The 20,893-nt window shown below is 44.2% G+C and overlaps 1 protein-coding gene across 14 annotated transcripts in view; it reads right to left on the bottom strand.

The window, feature by feature from the left end:
* spag17 (sperm associated antigen 17) overlaps window positions 1–20,893 on the bottom strand; it is a 428,416-nt gene that overhangs the window by 306,151 nt on the left and 101,372 nt on the right. For all 14 annotated transcript variants that reach the window (XM_068040791.1, XM_068040788.1, XM_068040787.1 and 11 more), the window contains 2 exons: window positions 16,482–16,663; window positions 2,729–2,863 (listed from right to left, as the gene is read on the bottom strand). In XM_068040791.1, coding sequence (XP_067896892.1) covers window positions 2,729–2,863; window positions 16,482–16,663 — 317 coding nt within the window. The remainder of the gene's footprint in view (window positions 1–2,728; window positions 2,864–16,481; window positions 16,664–20,893) is intronic.

Raw genomic sequence — 20,893 nt, 5'->3', positions numbered from 1 at the left:
TGGGTCATCTCAATATATGTAGAATAATGTCTCTGTTTCCTGTCCAGCAGTCCAAAGCAGAAATACTGTCCCCTGCAGTCCCTTTTGCTGCCTGACGTCAGTGTAATGCCCTATTGCCAATAGCCTCACTACTTCCTTGGTGACTGTGTTCAGTTCTTAAAATCCTCTCAATCTGCTTGAAAAAAAAAATCACTTTCATAGACCAACAGAGATCAAAGGTTTTCTGACAAAGTTAGGTGTCTTTTTCTCTGCTGCATCCATTTGCACCACTACATTGGAAAGAGGAGACTATATACTCCCACCGACATAGGTAAAAAGAGGGATGTGATCCTGCAGAAAGAGTTTACTGAGCTAGGTAAGCAAGTAAGACCTCAAAAGTAGTAATTTCCGGATTAGTCCCAGTGCCACATGCAAGTGAGTACAGGAAACAAAGCATGGCTGGGAAGTTGGTGCAGGAGGGAGGGCTTTAGATTCTTGGGACATTGGGACTGGTTCTGGAGGAGATGGGTACTGTACAGGCTGGACAGGTTGCACCTGAACAGAGCCGGGACTGAGCTCCTTGTGGGACTTTTTGCTAGTGCTGTTGGGAAGGGTTTAAACTAGTTTGACAGGGGGATGGGGACTTGAGGGTAGACTCAATTGAGACAAAATCAGAAATGAAAATGGAAGGCAGAAAATTAGTGGATGGATGGAAGGCAGAGGAAACAAAGGTTAAAAAATAAAAAGAGTTTGGCAGTGATCAAGGGTATCTACTTCAAGGCAAGAAGTATAGCAAATAAAGCAGATGAGCTGAGGGCACAGATAGACAGGCGGCAGTATGATATCATAGCTATTACAGAAACATGGCTTAAGGAGGGACAGGAATGGCAGCTCAACATTCCTGGTTACAGGGTTTTCAGACGCAATAGGGAAGGGGATCAGAAAGGAGGGAGAGTGGCAATTTTGGTCAAAGAAACAATTACAGCTGTGAAGAGGGATGATGTGTTAAAAGGTTCATCAAATGAGGCCAGATGGATTGAGCTCAGGAACAAAAAAGGGGCAATCATACAGCTGCGAGTGTACTATAGGCTCCCAGACAGTCAGAGGGAGATAGAAGAGCAGATATGTAGGCAAATCTCTGAGAAGTGCAAAAACAATAGGGCAGTAATAGTAGGGATTTTAACTACCCCAAAATGAACTGGGATAGTTTTAGTGTGAAAGGAAGTGAGGGAGCAGAATTCTTGAGGTGCATTCAGGAGAACCTTTTGGCCAGTATTTAGCAAGTCCAATAAGACAGGATGCAGTTTTGGGCCTAGTTTTAGGAAATGAAGCTGGGCAGGTAGAAGGGGTGGCAGTGGGCGAGCATTTTGGTGGTAGTGATCATAATTCATTCAGTTTTAACATAATTATGGAAAAGGACAGGATACAACAAGAGTTAGAGTTCTCAATTGGGGCAAGGCCTATTTTACTAAGCTGAGGAGTGATTTAGCGAAAGTGGACTGGAAACAGCTACTTGAAGGTAAATCAGTGTCACAGCAGTGGGAGGCATTCAAAGGTGAGATTCAAGGGGTTCAGAGTAAACAGGTTCCCACATAGGAAAAGGGTGTGATGGCCAAAGCTGGAGCCCCATGGATGTCAAGAAGCTTACAGGGTAAGATAAAAGGAAAGCTTATGTCTGACACCGAGAGCTCAAGACTACAGAAAGTGGAGAGGAGCACAGAAAGTGGAGGGGTGAAATCAAAAAGAAAATCAGGAAAGCAAAGAGAGGGCATGACAGAATATTAGCAAGCAAAATCAAGGTGAACCCAAAGATGTCTTATCAATACATTAAGAGTAAGAGGATAACTAAGGAAAGAGTAAAGCCCATAAAATACCAAAAAGGTAACCCATGTATAGGGGCGGAAGTTGTTGGTGTAGATTTTAATGAATACTTTGCATCTGTCTTCACAAAAGCGGAGGACGGTGTAGATATTGTAGTCAAGGAAGAGGAATGTGAAGTATTGGTTATGATAAACATAGGGAGAAAGGAAGTATTAATGGGATTAGCATTCTTGAAAGTGGATAAATCACTAGGGCCAGATGAAATGTACCTCAGGCTGTTAAAAGAAGCCAGGGAGGAAATAGCGGAGGGTATGTCCATCATTTACTGGATACAGGTGTGGTGCTGGAGGATTGGAGGACTGCTAATGTTGTACCTTTGTTTAAAAAGGGAGTGAGGGACAATTCTGAGAGACAAGATAAACTGTCACTTAGAAGAGCATGGATTAATCAAGGATAGTCAGCATGGATTTGTTAAGGGAAGATCTTGTTTGACTAACTTGATCGGATTTTTTGAAGTAGTAACAAGGAGCATTGATGAGGGCACTGCAGTTGATGTGGTCTACATGGATTTTAGCAAGGCTTTTTGACAATGTCCCACATGGCAGACTGGTTAAAAATTAAAAGCCCATGGGATCCAGGGAAATGTAGCAAGGTGGATACAAAATTCTGAAGAACGACATAAAAAAAATAGAATGGCCTTATATTTTATTTTATTGCAATATATAAAAAATATTTCTTCTGTACACTATGCATAACTAAATTATAAATTGTTTTAGGATCACAGTGGTAATTTTCTATAGAGCACAAATGATATATTCTTCAATAATAATTTATTACATTGAAAAATAGACCATACTTAAAGCTTACATCATATAATCAAATGAATTATCACTATCCTGGAACAATAATATAGAATCTATTGCTTTACCTCTTCATCTTTTGAAGCTTTTGGCACTGTAATCAGTTTAATATTGCGCAGGTAGTTCTGATACTGTCGTTTCCAGTCTTCACAATCGTAAATCATGCTGGCTATATCTTCAAATATTGTCGCACCAAACTCCAGCTGATAAGAAAGAAATAACAGAGTGCTCAGAAACACGTCCAGGAAAATACAGTAGGACATGATTATGAAATGTCATGTCACGATTTAATGGTTGTAGGAAATGAAATCTAACACTGTCACAGACAATATTTCTGTCTGATTATTCCAAAGCTTTCCTGATCAGCCTCCTATCTTCCACCCTTCATAAACTTAAGCTCACCTAAAACCCTGCTGCCCTCCCATTGCGAAAATTCCCCATTGTGCTTTACAGATCAGAGAATGAAATAAACACTGAACAGGAGAAAAGAATAGGTTGGATTGAGTTAAGTGGTAAGTTGAAAAAAAGCAGTCAAATAGGTGTTGGTGTATTTTTGAAAGCAGAGAGAGAAGATAATAAAACAGAAAATGCTGGAAATGTTCAGCAGGTCTGGCAGCATCTATGGAGAGAGAAACAGTTAATGGGCCGGATTTTTAAAGTCCACTGAGTGTAGGTACGGAGGCAAACTTGATTTGAAGATCGCGTTCATGGAGGTCGGCACTGGGACCCGCTGCCTCCGGAACACAACCCCATTTTTAAAGGGACGTCGGCAGCGAGGAAACAGATCGGATGCATGCCTCCAATTAATTGCCCGTTGAGCTCATTAACAGGCTTGTCAGCAGCAGTTTTAAAATTTTTAAAGGCTGAGAATGTGGAGAATGCTATGGGGGGCACAACAGGGTGTTTAAGATGTGAACACTGTGGGGGACCACAAGGCTATGGGAAGGGCTGATTAAAAGACTGCAGGGCCCCCCAAAAAAAGGTTAACTGCTTCAAAAGTGCCACAAGGTGGCCATTTCTGCAGCTGTAAGATTTGCTTTTCTCAGTGGTGAGTGGCAGGAAACCGGAGAGGGACGTGAGGCGACGGGCATCACTTGGGCACTTGGAGTAGGCAGGGAAGCATGATGAATGTACAAAGCCCAGCTGAGCTTTGACACTGGACAGAGCAGCCAGGATGAGCTGCGGCTGGACAGCAGGAGGCCGGAGGAGCACAGCAGGGGGGTGTAAGGGGAGGAAGGCACTACGCAAGACACTGGGACACAGTCCAAGAGTCAGTTACCTGCAAATGATAGAGCACCAGTGCCGCAGGAGGCTGTGCCTATCCAGGCAGATGATCTTCGCCCTGTGCACTCTGATTCACAACGACCTGAGGCCTCAGGGCCCCCACGGCAGTCCCATGCCTGCAGCCATCAAGGTCTCTGTCACCCTAAATTTCTATGCAACTGGGTTATTCCAGGGATCAGCTGTGGACCTAGGTGGCATCTTGCAGTCGGCAGCTCATTGAGTGGTCACGGATGCCATTTTCAGGAGGGCAGGGACTACACCTACATTGACATAGATGGGCCTGCACAGGGAAAGGGGGCATTGGGTTCAGCCTCCATCACTAGATTCCCCCTGGTGCAGGGCATCATCTCTTGCACCCATGTGGCCATCAGGGCACCCAGCAACCAGCCAGTGAGAGGAAGGGCTTCCATTCCCTCAACCTCCAATTGGTTTGCAACCACAACAAGAGCTTCCTCTATGTGTGCACTCGTTTTCCTGGCAGCTGCCATGACTCATTCATCCTCTGCCAGTCCAGGCTGCCTTGGTACTTCACTCCATCCCCCAAAATGTATGGATCCAAGGGGACAAGGAAAATCCCTTGAGGAGATGGCTACTGAGCCCTCTATGGGTGCCCCAGACAGAGGTGAAACAACCAATGCCACCTGCTCAGCAGGCCAACCATTGAGCAGGCCATCGGCTTTCTGAAGATGGAATTCAAGTGCCTGGATCGGTCAGGTCGCACCTTCCACTACCCTCCTGCAAGGGCCTCGGTCACTGTGGTGGTCTGCTGCACTCTCCATAACATGGCCCTCCAGAGAGGTGTGAACCTTGAGGACAGGGAGGCTCTGGAAGCAGACAGCTCATCAGGGGAGCAGCAGGAGGTAAGAAAGGAAGAGGAAGAGGGGGATTACAGTGAACAGAGAGGTGCCCCTGCTGCATGGCGAGGTAGCCTCCTCCTGCCACCCTCTGGGAAGAGAACCTCCCTCCTCTCCCTCACGGCCTCCAGGATTAGATCCAGGTGGGCATCAATGAAGCGAGGGTCTGCCCTGCCCCTAGTGCCAAGCCTGCAGCTCCCCTGTGATATCTCACTTCTCTCTGGTGCTGTGGAAAGCAGATCTCTCCCTCAGTACAACCAGCAACCTTAGTGATGGCTACTGTGAAAGTCTACATGAGCCCCACACTTGATCTGACCCACTGCCATTTTCAATCCCACTGGCTCTAAGAGGGCAGGAAACCTGTCTCCATATCAATTAAAGTCTTATCCATTTGAAAATTGCAATCTGAATCAGTTTTCCACAGGAGGCAGGTTTCTAATCCAAAACCAGACCCTGCTCCTGCTTCCATAATGAAAATCCAGCGCAATGTTTCAGGATGACGACCCTTCAGCAGAACATCAGTTCATTGACATGAAGCCTTAACTCTGTTTCTTTCTCCATAGATGCTGCTAGACCTGCTGAGTGTTTCCAACATTTTCTGTTTTCATTACAGATTTCCAGCATCCACAGTACTTTGCACTTGAGGGAGAAGGTAAGGAGGGGATATTAGGAGTGAGGGGAAGAGAAACAGGGAACCCAAAAAAAATGTAAATCTTTAGCTAGTATCACTGGCCATGCCACATTGAAGCAAATTCCTGAAATAGGCTGCCCCACAGAGCCTTAAATATCATCAATGACCAGCCAAAATATGCAAAAATGTCTACCATAATAGATCAACTATGGAGTCAATGTAATCACTCCAGTAGCTTGTACCTGGCTCCAAATTAGGAAATTTGCTGGTTATCAAGAGGAAGATATTCTTCAATTTTGTTCACATTTCCTAGGGTCCATCACCATAGTACAGACCTAAGATGAAGATTGCTGCATCCTCTGAGGTAACATTTCAAGCATTCTACACAACCATTGTCTTTTTAGACACTTATATAGAATCATAGAAAGGTTATAGAACAGAACAAGACCATTCAGCCTGTTGTATGTGTGCCGATTGTCCACAAGAGCAATTCTGCCAGTCCCATTCCCTGCCCTTTCCCGGTAGCTCATCAATTTTTTTCTCTTCATATGCTTATCCAATTCCTTTCTGAAAGCCACAGTTTAATCTGCCTCCACCACAAACTCAGGCATTTCAGATCCTAACCACTCGCTATGTGAAAATATTTTTTTCCCATGTCACGTTGCTTCTTTTGCCAATCACCTTAAATCAGTATCTTCTGGTTCTCGACCCTTCTACAGCTTCTACTCAATATGAGCAGTTGGCATTGGCCATAGAGGCCAGCAGTGCCTTATTCTCTCTCTCTCTTTCGTTCTCGCAGGAGAAACCGGCACGTTTGCTACATTGGGAGGCCTCAGCACATGCAGAGGCTTCTGCTCACCAAGGCCAGTTCTCATGATCTCTTCTTGTGTCTCCCACAGGTGCAGATGTCAAGGCAATAAGACTGAATCCTTCACCATTACTGGGCCAAATGCAGCCGAAGCAGGGCTCTGACCAATCAATGCCATAGGTTACAAGTGCACCCTTGACCAGCGCAGATACTTAGCTGGGCCCTTGCGCATGATTAGATAGGGTGGCACTGCATGATGAGCACGTCACAAGTGTGCAGGAGGAGGTGCCAGAGGCAAAGGCAGCTGTGGGCAGTCTCCCTTGGAGGATAGAGGATAGCCACAGCCCTGCTCAGCTGGGCAGAGATGCAGAGCTTCAGAAATCACAGGAAAGGAGGCTCTACGTAGACCAGCAGCAACAGACGTGCTAACACATGTTGGAGTTCCCTGAGGCAGTGCAGGGCCATGGGCTGAGAATAGAGGAGTCCAGCTCGTGGACTCAGGGCTTTGAGCACAAGAGCCTCTCCACTGTGGGATTGGCCAACCTCATGGAGAGCCATATGTAGCAGTGCATGCAGAAACTGTGCATTGATGTTCACATGATGCATGCCACACTATGTAGCCTACACCAGTCAGTAGTACTGCTGGCGCAGGGATGTCTAGTGGGGATGCCAGTTGTGCCCAGCCAGTGGTCTCCTCCAGTCATTCAGAGCGCCAGCCAAGGGCTGAAGCAGTCATAGAGGATGAGGGTGCCACCCCTCATGGGCTGCCATCATCAGCAGCCTTATCGGCCACTCTGAGGGACCATCTGTGCAGCAGGGCCACGTGATGGATCTGCCCCTGCCTCTGGAAGTGCGGCACTGGCACCTCCATGATAAGGACGACTATCACGTGCATCTCAGCTGCAAGCCAAGTGAGCAGGCAGCCTCCACCTCCTCTGAGGTCAGAAGAGGAGCAATACATTCCCCTGGATCAGAAGGGCTCAGCTGTAACAAACCTGAATCAAATGATCCTTGGCATTACTGGCATCCTGACGAGATCCTCGAGCCCCATGTTGCTCCCCTCCCTGTGTAGCTGGGGCACTGCTGCGTTCAACATCTTCCTCCTCCTCCACGTCCTACTCCTCCTCTTCCTCCGATGAGCTGTGTCCATTTAGCGCTTCACCCTCTTCAAGGTGCACACCTCTCTGAAGGACCATGTCATGGAGAGTTCAGCCGACCACCATGTGCGAGGCCCTTCCAGGAGTGTACGGCAGGGCATCACCTGACTGGTCCAGGCAATGGAACTGCATCTTTAGAAGCCTGCTCGATGGTTATCCCAGTGAGCAGATGGCTGCAGTTGTAGCACCTGTGTGCCTCTGTCTCAGGGTCACGTAAAGAGGGGGAGTAGCCATCTCTTCCAGGGATACCCCTTGTCCCCTAGAATCCTAACATGTTGTTTGGAATGAAGAGGGCACTGGCAAGCATGTGGAATGAAGAGCTGCAGCACCCTGGACTGCTGGAGCTTGAAGGAGTCATGGCAGCTGCCAGGAAAGTGAGCGTACACATTCAAGAAGCTCTTGTTGAGGTCCTTCCTGTTGATGAATCTCGCTGGGCAGTCAGTTGGTGCCTTGATGGCCACATGGGTACATTCGATGATGCCCTGCATCTGGGGGAATCCAGCGATGGAAGCAAAACCCACTGCTCTTTGTGTCTGCAAGGGACCATCTGTCAGGAATTGCATGTACTGCCCAGCTTTTACAAAGAGGGCATCTCAACCTGCCCTGCCATTTTCAACAATTTGTGCATGTTTAATAGGTCTCTCTGTTCCTGCACCCTCCTTAGAATTGTATCCTTCAGATTATGTTGTCTCTCCCAGCGAAGAGAGGAATAGGGAGAGAGAGGAGTTGAACACGTGGCTGCAGGGATGGTGTAGGAGGGAGGGTTTTGGTTTCCTGGATAATTGGGGCTCTTTCTGGGGTAGGTGGGACCTCTACAAACAGGATGGTCTTCACCTGAACCAGAGGGATACCAATATCCTGGGGGGGAGATTTGTTAGTGCTCTTCGGGGGGGTTTAAACTAAATCAGCAGGGGAATGGGAACCTAAATTGTAGTTCCAGTGTACAGGCTGTTGAGAGTAGTGAGGTAGGGGATAAGGTTACAGGGACGCAAGAGGGCACTGGCAAGCAAGAACTTGGTTTAAAGTGTGTCTACTTCAACGCCAGGAGCATCCGGAATAAGGTGGGTGAGCTTGCAGCATGGGTTGGTACCTGGGATCCTGATGTTGTGGCCATTTCAGAGACATGGGTAGAGCAGGGGCAGGAATGGATGTTGCAGGTTCCGGGATTTAGATGTTTCAGTAAGAACAGAGAAGAGGGTAAAAGAGGGGGGGGTGTGGCATTGTTAATCAAGGAAAGCATTACAGCGGCAGAAAGGACGTTTGAGGACTCGTCTACTGAGGTAGTATGGGCCGAGGTTAGAAACAGGAGAGGAGAGGTCACCCTGTTGGGAGTTTTCTATAGACCTCCGAATAGTTCCAGAGATGTAGAGGAAAGGATAGCGAAGATGATTCTCGACAGGAGCGAGAGTAACAGGGTAGTGGTTATGGGGGACTTTAACTTTCCAAATATTGACTGGAAATACTACAGTTCGAGTACTTTAGATGGGTCTGTTTTTGTTCAGTGTGTGCAGGAGGGTTTTCTGACACAGTAGTGGACAGGCCAACCAGGGGCGATGCTACATTGGATTTGGTACTTGGTAATGAACCCGGCCAGGTGTTCGATTTAGATATAGGTGAGCACTTTGGCGATAGTGATCACAATTCGGTTAGGTTTACCTTAGCGATGGGCAGGGACAGGTATATACCGCAGGGCAAGAATTATAGCTGGGGGAAAGGAAATTATGACGCGATTAGGCAAGATTTAGGATGTGTAGGATGGGGAAGGAAACTGCAGGGGATGGGCACAAACGAAATGTGGAGCTTATTCAAGGAGCAGCTAATGCGTGTCCTTGATAAGTATGTACCTGTCAGGCAGGGAGGAAGTTGTCGAGCGAGGGAGCCGTGGTTTACTAAAGAAGTTGAAGCGCTTGTCAAGAGGAAGAAGGCGGCTTCTGTTAGGATGAGACGTGAAGGCTCAGTTAGGGCGCTTGAGAGTTACAAGCAGCCAGGAAGGATCTAAAGGGAGGGCTAAGAAGAGCAAGGAGAGGACACGAGAAATCATTGGCGGATAGGATCAGGAAAACCCTAAGGCTTTCTATAGGTATATCAGGAATAAAAGAATGACTAGAGTTAGAACAGGGCCAATCAAGGATAGTAGTGGGAAGTTGAGTGTGGAATCAGTGGAGATAGGGGAAGCGTTAAATGAATATTTTTCGTCAGTATTTACAGTAGAGAAAGAAAATGTTGTCGAGGAGATTACTGAGATACAGCCTACTAGGCTAGATGGGATTGAGATTCACAAGGAGGAGGTGTTAGCAATTTTGGAAAGTGTGAAAATAGATAAGTCCCCTGGGCCAGATGGGATTTATCCTAGGATTCGCTGGGAAGCCAGGGAGGAGATTGCAGAGCCGTTGTTGTTGATCTTTATGTCGTCATTGTCGACAGGAGTAGTGCCGGAAGACTGGAGGATAGCAAATGTTGTCCCCTTGTTCAAGAAGGGGAGTAGAGACAGCCCTGGTAATTATAGACCTGTGAGCCTTACTTCGGTTGTGGGTAAAATGTTGGAAAAGGTTATAAGAGATAGGATTTATAATCATCTTGAAAAGAATAAGTTCATTTGCGATAGTCAGCACGGTTTTGTGAAAGGTAGCTCGTGCCTCACAAACCTTATTGAGTTTTTCGAGAAGGTGACCAAACAAGTGGATGAGGGTAAAGCCGTGGATGTGGTGTATATGGATTTCAGTAAGGCGTTTGATAAGGTTCCCCACGGTAGGCTATTGCAGAAAATACGGAAGTATGGGGTTGAAGGTGATTTAGAGCTTTGGATCAGAAATTGGCTAGCTGAAAGAAGACAGAGGGTGGTGGTTGATGGCAAATGTTCATCTTGGAGTTTAGTTACTAGTGGTGTACCGCAAGGTTCTGTTTTGGGGCCACTGCTGTTTGTCATTTTTATAAATGACCTGGATGAGGGTGTAGAAGGGTGGGTTAGTAAATTTGCGGATGACATGAAGGTCGGTGGAGTTGTGGATAGTGTCGAAGGGTGTTGTAGGGTACAGAGGGACATAGATAGGCTGCAGAGCTGGGCTGAGAGATGACAAATGGAGTTTAATGCGGAGAAGTGTGAGGTGATTCACTTTGGAAGGAGTAACAGCAATGCAGAGTACTAGGCTAATGGGAAGATTCTTGGTAGTGTAGATGAGCAGAGAGATCTTGGTGTCCAGGTACATAAATCCCTGAAAGTTGCTACCCAGGTTAATAGGGCTGTTAAGAAGGCATATGGTGTGTTAGCTTTTATTAGTAGGGGGATCGAGTTTCGGAGCCACGAGGTCATGATGCAGCTGTACAAAACTCTGGTGAGGCCGCACCTTGAGTATTGCGTGCAGTTCTGGTCACCGCATTATAGGAAGGATGTGGAAGCTTTGGAAAGGGTGCAGAGGAGATTTACTAGGATGTTGCCTGGTATGGAGGGAAGGTCTTAAGAGGAAAGACTGAGGGACTTGGGGTTGTTTTCGTTAGAGAGGAGGAGGAGAGGTGACTTAATAGAGACATACAAGATAATCAGAGGGTTAGATAGGGTGGATAGTGAGAGTCTTTTTTCTTGGATGATGATGGCAAACACGAGGGGACATAGCTTTAAGTTGAGGGGTGAAAGATATAGGACAGATGTCAGAGGTAGTTTCTTTACGCAGAGAGTAGTAGGGGCGTGGAACGCCCTGCCTGCAACAGTAGTAGACTCGCCAACTTTAAGGGCATTTAAGTGGTCATTGGATAGACATATGGATGAAAATGGAATCGTGTAGGTCAGATGGTTTCACAGGTCGGCGCAACATCGAGGGCCGAAGGGCCTGTACTGCGCTGTAATGTTCTAATTCTAATTCTAATTCCTCATTCTTCATTCCAAATGTATCACTTCTCAATTCTGTTCAATTTCATCCGCCACATATGCGCCCGCCCATTCCACCAGCCTGTCTATGTCCTCTTGAAGTTTATCACCATCCTCCTCAGAGTTCACAATAATTATAAGTATTGTGTCATTTACATAGTTAGAAATTGTGCCCTGTACACCCAAGTCTAGCTCATTAATATATACTAAGTAAAGCAGTGGTATTAGTACCAACCCCTGGGGACCCCACTATATACCTTCCTCCAGTCTGAAAAACTGTTCACCATTACTCTCCGTTTCCTATCGCTCAGCCAACTTCATATTGATGATGCCACTGTCCCTTTTATCCCACGTGCTTCAACTTTACTGGCAAGTCTGTTCGGTGGCATTTATCAAATGCCTTATGGAAGTCCTTGTGCACCGCATCAACCGCATTACCCTCATCAAAAAACTCAATCAAGCTTGTGAAACACGATTTGCCTTTAACAAATCCTTGCTGGCTTTCCTCAATTAATCCAAGTGACAGATAATTTTGTCTTGGATTACTATTTCTAAAAACTTTCCCATCACCCAGGTTAAACTCACTGGCCTGTAGTTGCTGGGTTTATCCTCGCACCCTTTTCTGAACAAAGATGTAACACCTGCAATTCTCTAGTCCTCTGGCACAACCCCCACATCTGAGGAGGATTGGAAGATTATGGCCAGCACCACCGCAATTTCCATCCTTACTTCCCTTAGCATCCTCAGATGCATCCCATCTGGTCCTGCTGACTTTTCAACTTTAAGTATATTGTGCCAAAGCTGCACAGTACATTTTTCTTGAAGGTGGAGGTGACTGCTGAAGAAAAGTAAAAAGATGCTGAGATGCTTGGGCCAAGGCGCTCTTTCGTCATCAATGGTATCAGCAGACATGGCTGCAGGGCTTAGCCTGCTAACCAATACCCATTATTCCAGTATAATAAAAGCAAAATACTGCAGATGATGAAAGGTCACTGACCTGAAATGTTAACTCTGCTTCTCTCTCCACAGGTGCTGCCAGACCTGTAGAATATTTCCAGCATTTTTTGCTTTTATTACCCATTATTCCAGTGTTTGATCTTCAAAAAGTGCAGACACTATGATCTGCAGCACAATGAAGGCATCATGTCTGCTCTCTGGATAATGGCCACTCGTGCATAATCATATTTCTAGTCAGAAACCAGCTAAGTTTTAATTGAGTATAATTCATCCTGTTTATGCAGACCATGAGATTGAAATGTACAGCCACAATGCTGCATAAGAGTACCATCTACAATATACCCTGCACTCCAGTAAAACTTGCCATCCCTTTAAGCTCTGCATCCTGTTCACTGGGTGCCTTCTTTCTAGAAGGAAAGAGTGAAGGCAAGAGTGAAGCAAACACTGTCGATTATTTGATACAATTGTGCACTGCAGCTGGTTAATGTGGTAGATGTCCCCTGTGGTGGCTTGAAACCTTTATACAAGATAACCTTTCTTTCTATAGCAAGAACCATTCTGTTTAAAACCTGCAGAAATTGGTACAACCTTGCATTAGCCACTCTTGTGATCAGAGGCAGCAAATACAGATGCTATTGGAAACATTCAGGTTGCTAAAGCTGGTCCCATAATCATGGATCCTAGGTTAGTGATAGATGTAGACAAAATGCCTCAGGTATTGTTGTTGCTACTACTTGTTGGCTTGTCTTCCTGACCAGAATCACAGTACTATCAAAATTCCAAAGAATTTCTAATTCTTAAAACCTACGAATGAAATTATTTAAATGGCAGCAGCATCAAAAATTATGAATAAAACTGACAGGAAAAAAGCAGTAAAAATAGTGTACTTCCCAACAAAACAAACAAATGCATTGAGCAAAATACAACATTTAATAGAATACACACAAAACACTCCATAATAACTATGTACATGCCTCTAAAGTCACTTGGCTCAGTTTGTAACACAAATCTATAAATCAGAAGATTTTGCTCCATAAGATATGGTAATATAGTGGTTATATTATTGGACTAGTAATCCAGAGGACTGCACTAATAATTCAGAGAATTATGTTCACGTCCCAGCATGACAGTTTGAGAATTTGAATTCAATTTTTAAAAATCTGGAAATAAAATGCTAGTATCAGTAAAAGTGACCATAAAGCTGTCAGATTGTCATAATAAAAACACAGATTGAACTGTAACTGGCAGGTTTCTCTGAATGAATAAAATGCTTAATGACCTGCTGACTGTTTTATAAACAGAAAATGTTGGAAACACTCAGCAAGTCACGCAGCATCTGTGGAGAGAGGAACAGAGTTAACATTTTAAGTCGATAACCTTTTTTCAGAATTGGAAAATGTTATAAATACTTTATATATAGGCAGCAGCACAAGTAGATAAGGGGGTTAGGAAGGCATATGGGATACTTGCCTTTATTAGCCGAGGCATAGAATGTAAGAGCAGGGAGGTTATGATGGAGCTGTATAAAATGCTAGTTCGTCCACAGCTGGAGTACTGTGTACAGTTCTGGTCGCCACACTATAGGAAGGATGTGATTGCACTGGAGAGGGTGCAGAGGAGATTCACCAGGATGTTGCCTGGGCTGGAGCATTTCAGCTATGAAGAGAGATTGGATAGGCTAGGTGTTCTGATGAAGGGTCACTGACCAGAAACGTTAATTCTGCTTCTCTCTCCACAGATGCTGCCAGACCTGCTGAGTATTTCAAGCATTTCTTGTTTTTATTTTGGATAGGCTAGGGTTGTTTTCCTTAGAGCAGAGAAGACTGAGGGGGGACCTGATTGAGGTATTCAAAATTATGAAGGGCACAGATCGGGTAGATAGGAAGACACTTTTTTCCCTTAGCGGAAACCTCAATAACCAGGGGACATAGATTTAAGGTAAGGGGCAGGAGGTTTAGAGGGGATTTGAGGAAAAATGTTTTCACCCTGAGGGTGGTTGGAATCTGGAACACACTACCTGAAAGGGTGGTAGAGGCAGGAACCCTCACAACATTTAAGAAGTATTTAGATAATCACTTGAAATGCCATAGCATACAAGGCTATGGGCCAAGTGCTGGAAAATGGGATTAGAATAGATAGGTGCTTGATGACCGGCATGGACACGATGGGCCTGTTTCTGTGCTGTATAACAATGACTCTATATATATTAAAAAGGATTTTGAGCAAATAGAGAGGCAGGATAGGCTAGGTGTTCTGATGAACTTTGCTTGCGATGCAGTCTCCTTTATACTGGGGAGACCAAACTCCGATTGCGTGATCGTTTTGAACACTCCATTCAGTCTGCGACCCTACAGTTCCAGTTGCTTGCCATTTTGATTCTCCGTCGCACTCCTATTTTGACCTCTGTGCTTGGTCTCCTACACTGTTCCAATGAAGCTTGAGGAACAGCACCTCATCTTTCGATTAGGCACTTCACAACCTTCCAGACTCAACATCTAGTTCAACAATCTTGATCATAACCAGTATTCCCATTTTGTTGGATAGCATGTAATGGTAATGATTCTATTGTTGCCATTAACAGATCCTCTAACACACATCTTTTGTTTCTTTACTTGTCCCTTTTTATAAATTCATTCACGGAACGAAAGGCTTTGGGGAGTCAGGAGGTGGGTCACTCACCTTAGAATAATAAGCCTCTTACCAGCTCTTATAATGACAGTATTTATGCGGCTGGTCCTGTTAAATGTCTGGTCAATGGTGGCCCCAGGATGTTGACGGTGGGGGATTTGACGATGGTAATGTAATTGAATATCAAGGGGAGGTGGTCAGACTCTCCTATTCGAGAGGGCCATTGCCTGGCATTTGTGTGGCTGAACATTACTACAACTTATCAACCCAAGCCCGAATGTTGTCCAGGTCTTGCTGCATGTGGGCACAGACTGTTTCATTATCTGAGGAGTTGTGAATGGAACTGAATGCTGTGTAATCATCAGCGAGTGTCCCCACTTCTGACCTTATGATGGACAGCCATAGATGAAGCAGCTGAAGATGATTGGGTGTAAGACACTGCACTGAGGAACTCCTGCAGCAATGTACTGAGCTGAGAAAACTGGCCTCCAACAACTACAGCCATCTTCCTTTGTGCCAGGGATGATTACAACCAGTTGAGCGTTTTCCTCGATTCCCACTAACTTCAAATTTACTAGGGCTCCTTGATGCCACACTGTGTCAAATTCTGCCCTGATGTCAAGGGCAGTTACTCTCACCTCACCTCTGGCATTCAGCTCTTTCTCCTGTGTTTGGACCAAATCTGTAATAATGTCTGGAGCCAAGTGGTCTTGGCAGAACCCAAATGAGCATTGGTGAGCAAGTTATGGCTGAGTAAGTACCGCCTAATAGCATGGTCATTGACTTCTTCCATCACTGTGCTGATGACAGAGAGTGGGCTGATAGGGCAGTATTTGGTCGAATTGAATGTGTTCTGCTTTTTGTGGACAGGACATAGCTGGGCAATTTTCCATTTTGTTGGGCAGATGCTAGTGTCACAGCTGTACTGGAATAGCTTGACTAGAAGCGTGGATGGTTCTGCAGCACACATTTTCAGCACTGCAGCTGGTATGTTGTCAGGGCCCACAGCTTTTTCTGTATCCAGTGCGCTCAGATGCTTCTTGAATCACATGTAGTGAATCGAATTGATTGAAGACAGGAGCAGGCCGAGATCCATTTAGCACTTCTGACTGAAGGCAAATGCAAATGCTTCAGCATTGTCTTTTGCACTTATGTGGTGGGCTCTGCCATCAATTAGCATGGAGATGTTCATAGAGCCTCCTCCCCTCGTTCGTTGTTTAATTGCCTACAACATTCCTGTGGCAGGATTGCAGAGCTTTGATCTCATTCGTTGGATTACCACCCCCTTTTGCCTTGCATCATCATACTTTATTTCATTTAATCACTCCTCCCTTCCACCCTTTCATAGAGCTACCCTTTTGTTCCTTCCTCCCCTCCCCACTTTCCCTGCCTTTGTGCTTGCCTAACATCTGTAACATTTTCCAGTTCTGATGAAAGATCTGAAAAGTTAATTCTGTTTCTCTCTCCACGATGCTACCTGACCTGTTAAGTATTTTGAGCGTTATCTGTTTATATTTTGGACTTTCAGTATCCACATTACTTTGCCTTTTCTTACTGTTTTAGTTTGTTGAAGACATCCTCTTATAAATCTACACAAGCTAAGAATAAAGTTAAGCCTGACATTTTGGGTTGGTACTGACCTTCATCTCATCATTGTTCCAATCTTGTGGTAAGATGGCTTCCTTCACTGTATACTGGAGTCTTGCTATATCAAATAGTTTGGATCCAGGTTTTCCACTACTCAGAACAGGGTCAAGGTACTTCCAAAAATTCTCCAGGCTCTTGTTGGCTTCCTCCTTTTGCTTTTTCTCTACTTCAATAGCTGCAACGAGTAAAATTTTTGAAAGCTATTTTGAAGTTTTCTTTTTCAAAAAAAAGTGAATATTTTGTGTTGGTACGGCTGACTTCTTAATCCATCATTTCCACGTTATTTAAAGAAAAGGGTATACCAACATTGAATATAAATGGAGTACACTTTTTAAAACTCCTGGATTATGGACTGTAGGGATACAAATTTCAGGGATTTTAGAATCCGAAAGCCCACATACAGCAGTATTTTTAAATCAGATGTAAATTTTGCATTTCCTTGTGTCTTTTATGATTAAAAGACAGTGAACAAATTCAGTGAGAGATGGGAGGAATTGGGGAATCTTGGGCAGAAAAGAATAAGCACTATAACATCAGGCACCATATACCAACTTGGAAATGACACAAAGCTTGCACACCTGATCAAAAGGTTAACCATCACATGGTAGAATTGAATGTTGTTACTTAATTTTTAAATTAGTGTTAAAACAATAATTATAAATGCCTGACTATTTTTGACGTTTTTGTAAGTTTTATCTTGGACTATCACTTTAATGTAGATTTCAGTTACTAATAGCTTAGTTAACCCTGAAGAACTGGAAGTAGACTTTTAAAATGGGAAAATTAAAAGCTCATATATATTTGTTAAATGATCAAAGGAAATTATTTTTGGTATTTGTTAAAAAAATTAGATTCTAGCATATCAGGGTTTATGCACAGGCAATATTCCCATTTCTGAAAGAAAGTGTAGAAAGTGTAGGGGGGTACTTAAAAAAATTAGGAGAGCGAAGAGGGGACATGAAAAAACACTGACAGGCAAGATAAAGGAAAATCCCAAGGCATTTTATAAGTATATTAAGGGCAAGAGGATAACCAGGGAAAGAGTAGGGCCCATTAGGGACCAATGTGGCAATCTGTATGTGGAGCCGGAGGACATAGGTGAGGTTTTAAATGATTACTTTTCATCTGTGTTCACTATGGAGAAGGATGATGTCGGTGTAGAGATCAAGGAGGGGGATTGTGATATACTTGAACAAATTAGTATTGAAAGGGAGGAGGTATTAATGGTTTTAGCGGGCTTAAAAGTGGATAAACCCCAGGCCCAGATGAGTTGTATCCCAGGCTGTTATGTGAGGCAAGGGAGGAGATAGCAGGGCTCTGACACAAATTTTCAGATCCTCTCTGGCCACAGGAGAGATACCAGAGGATTGGAGGACAGCGAATGTGGTACCATTATTCAAGAAGGGTAGCAGGGATAAACCAGGTAATTACAGGCCGGTGAGTCTAACATCAGTGGTAGGGAAACTATTGGAATAAATTCTGAGGGACAGGATTGATCTCTACCTGGAGAGGCAGGCATTAATCAAGGATAGTTAGCATGGCTTTGTCAGCGGGAGATTATGTTTAACAAACTTGATTGAATTTTTCGAGGAGGTGACTAGATGTGTAGATGAGGGTAAAGCAGTTGATATAGTCTACATGGACTTCAGTAAGGCTTTTGATAAGGTCCCACATGGGAGATTAGTTAAGAAGGTAAGAGCCCATGGGATCCAGGGCAATTTGGCAAACTGGATCCAAAATTGGCAGGAGGCAGAGGGTGATGGTCGAGCGTTGTTTTTGCAATTGGAAGCCTGTGACCAGTGGTGTACCGCAGGGATAGGTGCTGGGATCCCTGCTGTTTGTAGTGTACATTAATGATTTAGACGTGAATATAGGAGGTATGATCAGTAAGTTCGCAGATGACATGAAAATTGATGGTGTCGTAAATAGTGAGGAAGAAAGCCTTAGAATACAGGATGTTATAGATGGGCTGGTAAGATGGGCAGAGCAGTGGCAAATGGAATTTAATCCTGAGAAGTGTGAGGTGATGTATTTTGGGAGGACTAACAAGGCAAGGGAATATACAATGGATGGTAGGACACTAGGAGGTACAGGAGGTCAGAGGGACCTTGGTGTACTTGTCCATAGCTTACTGAAGGCAGCAGCACAGGTAGATAAGGTGGTTAGGAAGGCACATGGGATACTTGCCTTTATTAGCCAAGGCATAGAATATAAGAACAGTGAGGTTATGATGGAGCTGTATAAAACGCTAGTTAGTCTACAGCTGGAGTATTATGTACAGTTCTGGTCACCACACTACAGGAAGGATGTGATTGCACTGGAGAGGGTGCAGAGGAGATTCACCAGGATGTTGCCTGGGCTGGAGCATTTCAGCTATGAAGAGAGACTGGGTAGGTTAGGATTGTTTTCTTTAGAGCAGAGAAGGCTGAGGGGAGACTTAATTGAGGTATACAAAATTATGAGGGGCACAGCTAGGGTAGATAAGAAGAAACTTTTTCCCTTAGCGGAGGTGTCAATAACCAGGGGGCATAGATTTAAGGTAAGGGGCAGGAGGTTTAGAGGGGATTTGAGGAAAAATATTTTCACCCAGAGGGTGGTTGGAATATGGAACACACTGCCTGAAGGGATGGTAGAGGCAGGAAACCTCACAACATTTAAGAAGTATTTAGATGAGCACTTGAAATGCCATAGCATACAAGGCTATGGGCCAAGTGCTGGAAAATGGGATTACAATAGATAGGTGCTTGATGGCTGGCACGGTTACAATGGCCGAAGGACCTGTTTCTGTGCTGTATAATGCTATGACTGTAATATTTAAGAAGTATTTAGATAAGCACTTGAAATGCCATAGCATACAAGGCTACGGGCCACGTGCTGGAAAATGGGATTGGAATCGATAGGCTTGATGGCATGGATACGGTTGGCCGAAGGGCCAGTTTCTGTGCTGTATAACTCTATAACTCTAATGCAGTATTTGAGTGAAGGAGGTCATTTGTGAAGTATAATATTGAATAAAGCAGCTTTATAAGAGTGTTCTGCTGAATTAAAATGTACAGCATGTTAACCAGTAGCACAGTTTTCCAGGGTCACATGAGGAGGAGCAAAGGACAACACACGTTTTCAGACTCTATTACAATCAATGGAACTACTTTTGCTACTTCTCCTCATTGATATCACTAGAACACCTTCATGGCGTGACCCTACTCTACTGTGGTAAGAAACTCGAAGTATTAAAAGAACAAGATTTCTGGGGATTTGCTTATTGTAAGTCAGAACATATGCTTAAATGTTACATCTTAAGTGTGATATCTGATGAGACAGCAATTAAGTATGATTCTTACATGATGGGCATATTACACAAAAGACTTTTAATATATTAATAGTGGCTCTCCCATTGCATTGTTCATGATGTCATTGCCGGTTCTGTTGAATCTGATGAAAGGTCACTGACCTGAAATGTTAACTCTGCTTCTCTCTCCACAGATGCTGCCAGACCTGCTGACTATTTTCAGCACTTTTTGTTTTTATTTCAGAATTCCAGCATCTGCAGTATTTTGCTTTTATTTCATGATTTTGAACACCCCTACCAAATTTCCTCTTAAGCTTTTCTGCTCAAAGAAGATCAACTTCAGCTTCTCCACTCTCTCCACAGAACTAAATTCCCTCATTCCTCATACTACACGAAATCGCTTATGGTCCCTTTCTAAGGCCTTGACATCCTTCATAATGTGCGGTGTCCAGAATTGAACACAATATCCCAGCTGAGGCTTCACTAATCTTTTGTAAACACTTAGCATAACTTCCTTGCTTTTGTACTCTATGCCTCTATTAATAAAGCCAAGGATCCCATATTCTTTTTTCATAGCCTTCTCAACTTGCCCAGCCACCGTCAAAGATTTGTGTACATACATCCCCAGGTCTCTCTGTTCCTGGACCCCTTTAAAATTGTATCATTTAGTTTTATACTGCCTCTCCTCATTCTTCCTACCAAAATATAACACTTCACACTTCTCTGTGTTAAATATCACCTGCCACATGTCTGCCCATTTCACCAGTCTGTCCATATCCTCCTTAAGTCTGTTACTATCATTGTTTACTATGTTTCTGAGATTTGTGTCATCTGCAAACTTTGAAATTATGCCCTGAATACCCAAGTTCAGGTCACTAATAGATATCAAAAACAGCAGCAGTCCTAATACTGGCCCCTGGGGAACACCACTGTATACTTCCCTCCAGTCTGAAAATTAACAGTTCAACACCGCTCTTAACCAATTTCATATCCATGCTACCACTGTCTTTTTAATCCCATGGGTTTCAATTTTGCTTTCAAGTCTATTTTGTCGTACTTTGTCAAATGTCTTTTGAAAGTCCATTAGTACAATATCAACTGCACTACCCAAAGCAA

This window comes from Heterodontus francisci, chromosome 10 (genome assembly GCF_036365525.1).
Source record: "Heterodontus francisci isolate sHetFra1 chromosome 10, sHetFra1.hap1, whole genome shotgun sequence".
Lineage (NCBI taxonomy): Eukaryota > Metazoa > Chordata > Chondrichthyes > Heterodontiformes > Heterodontidae > Heterodontus > Heterodontus francisci.
This window is presented reverse-complemented; position numbering and strand designations above follow the sequence as displayed.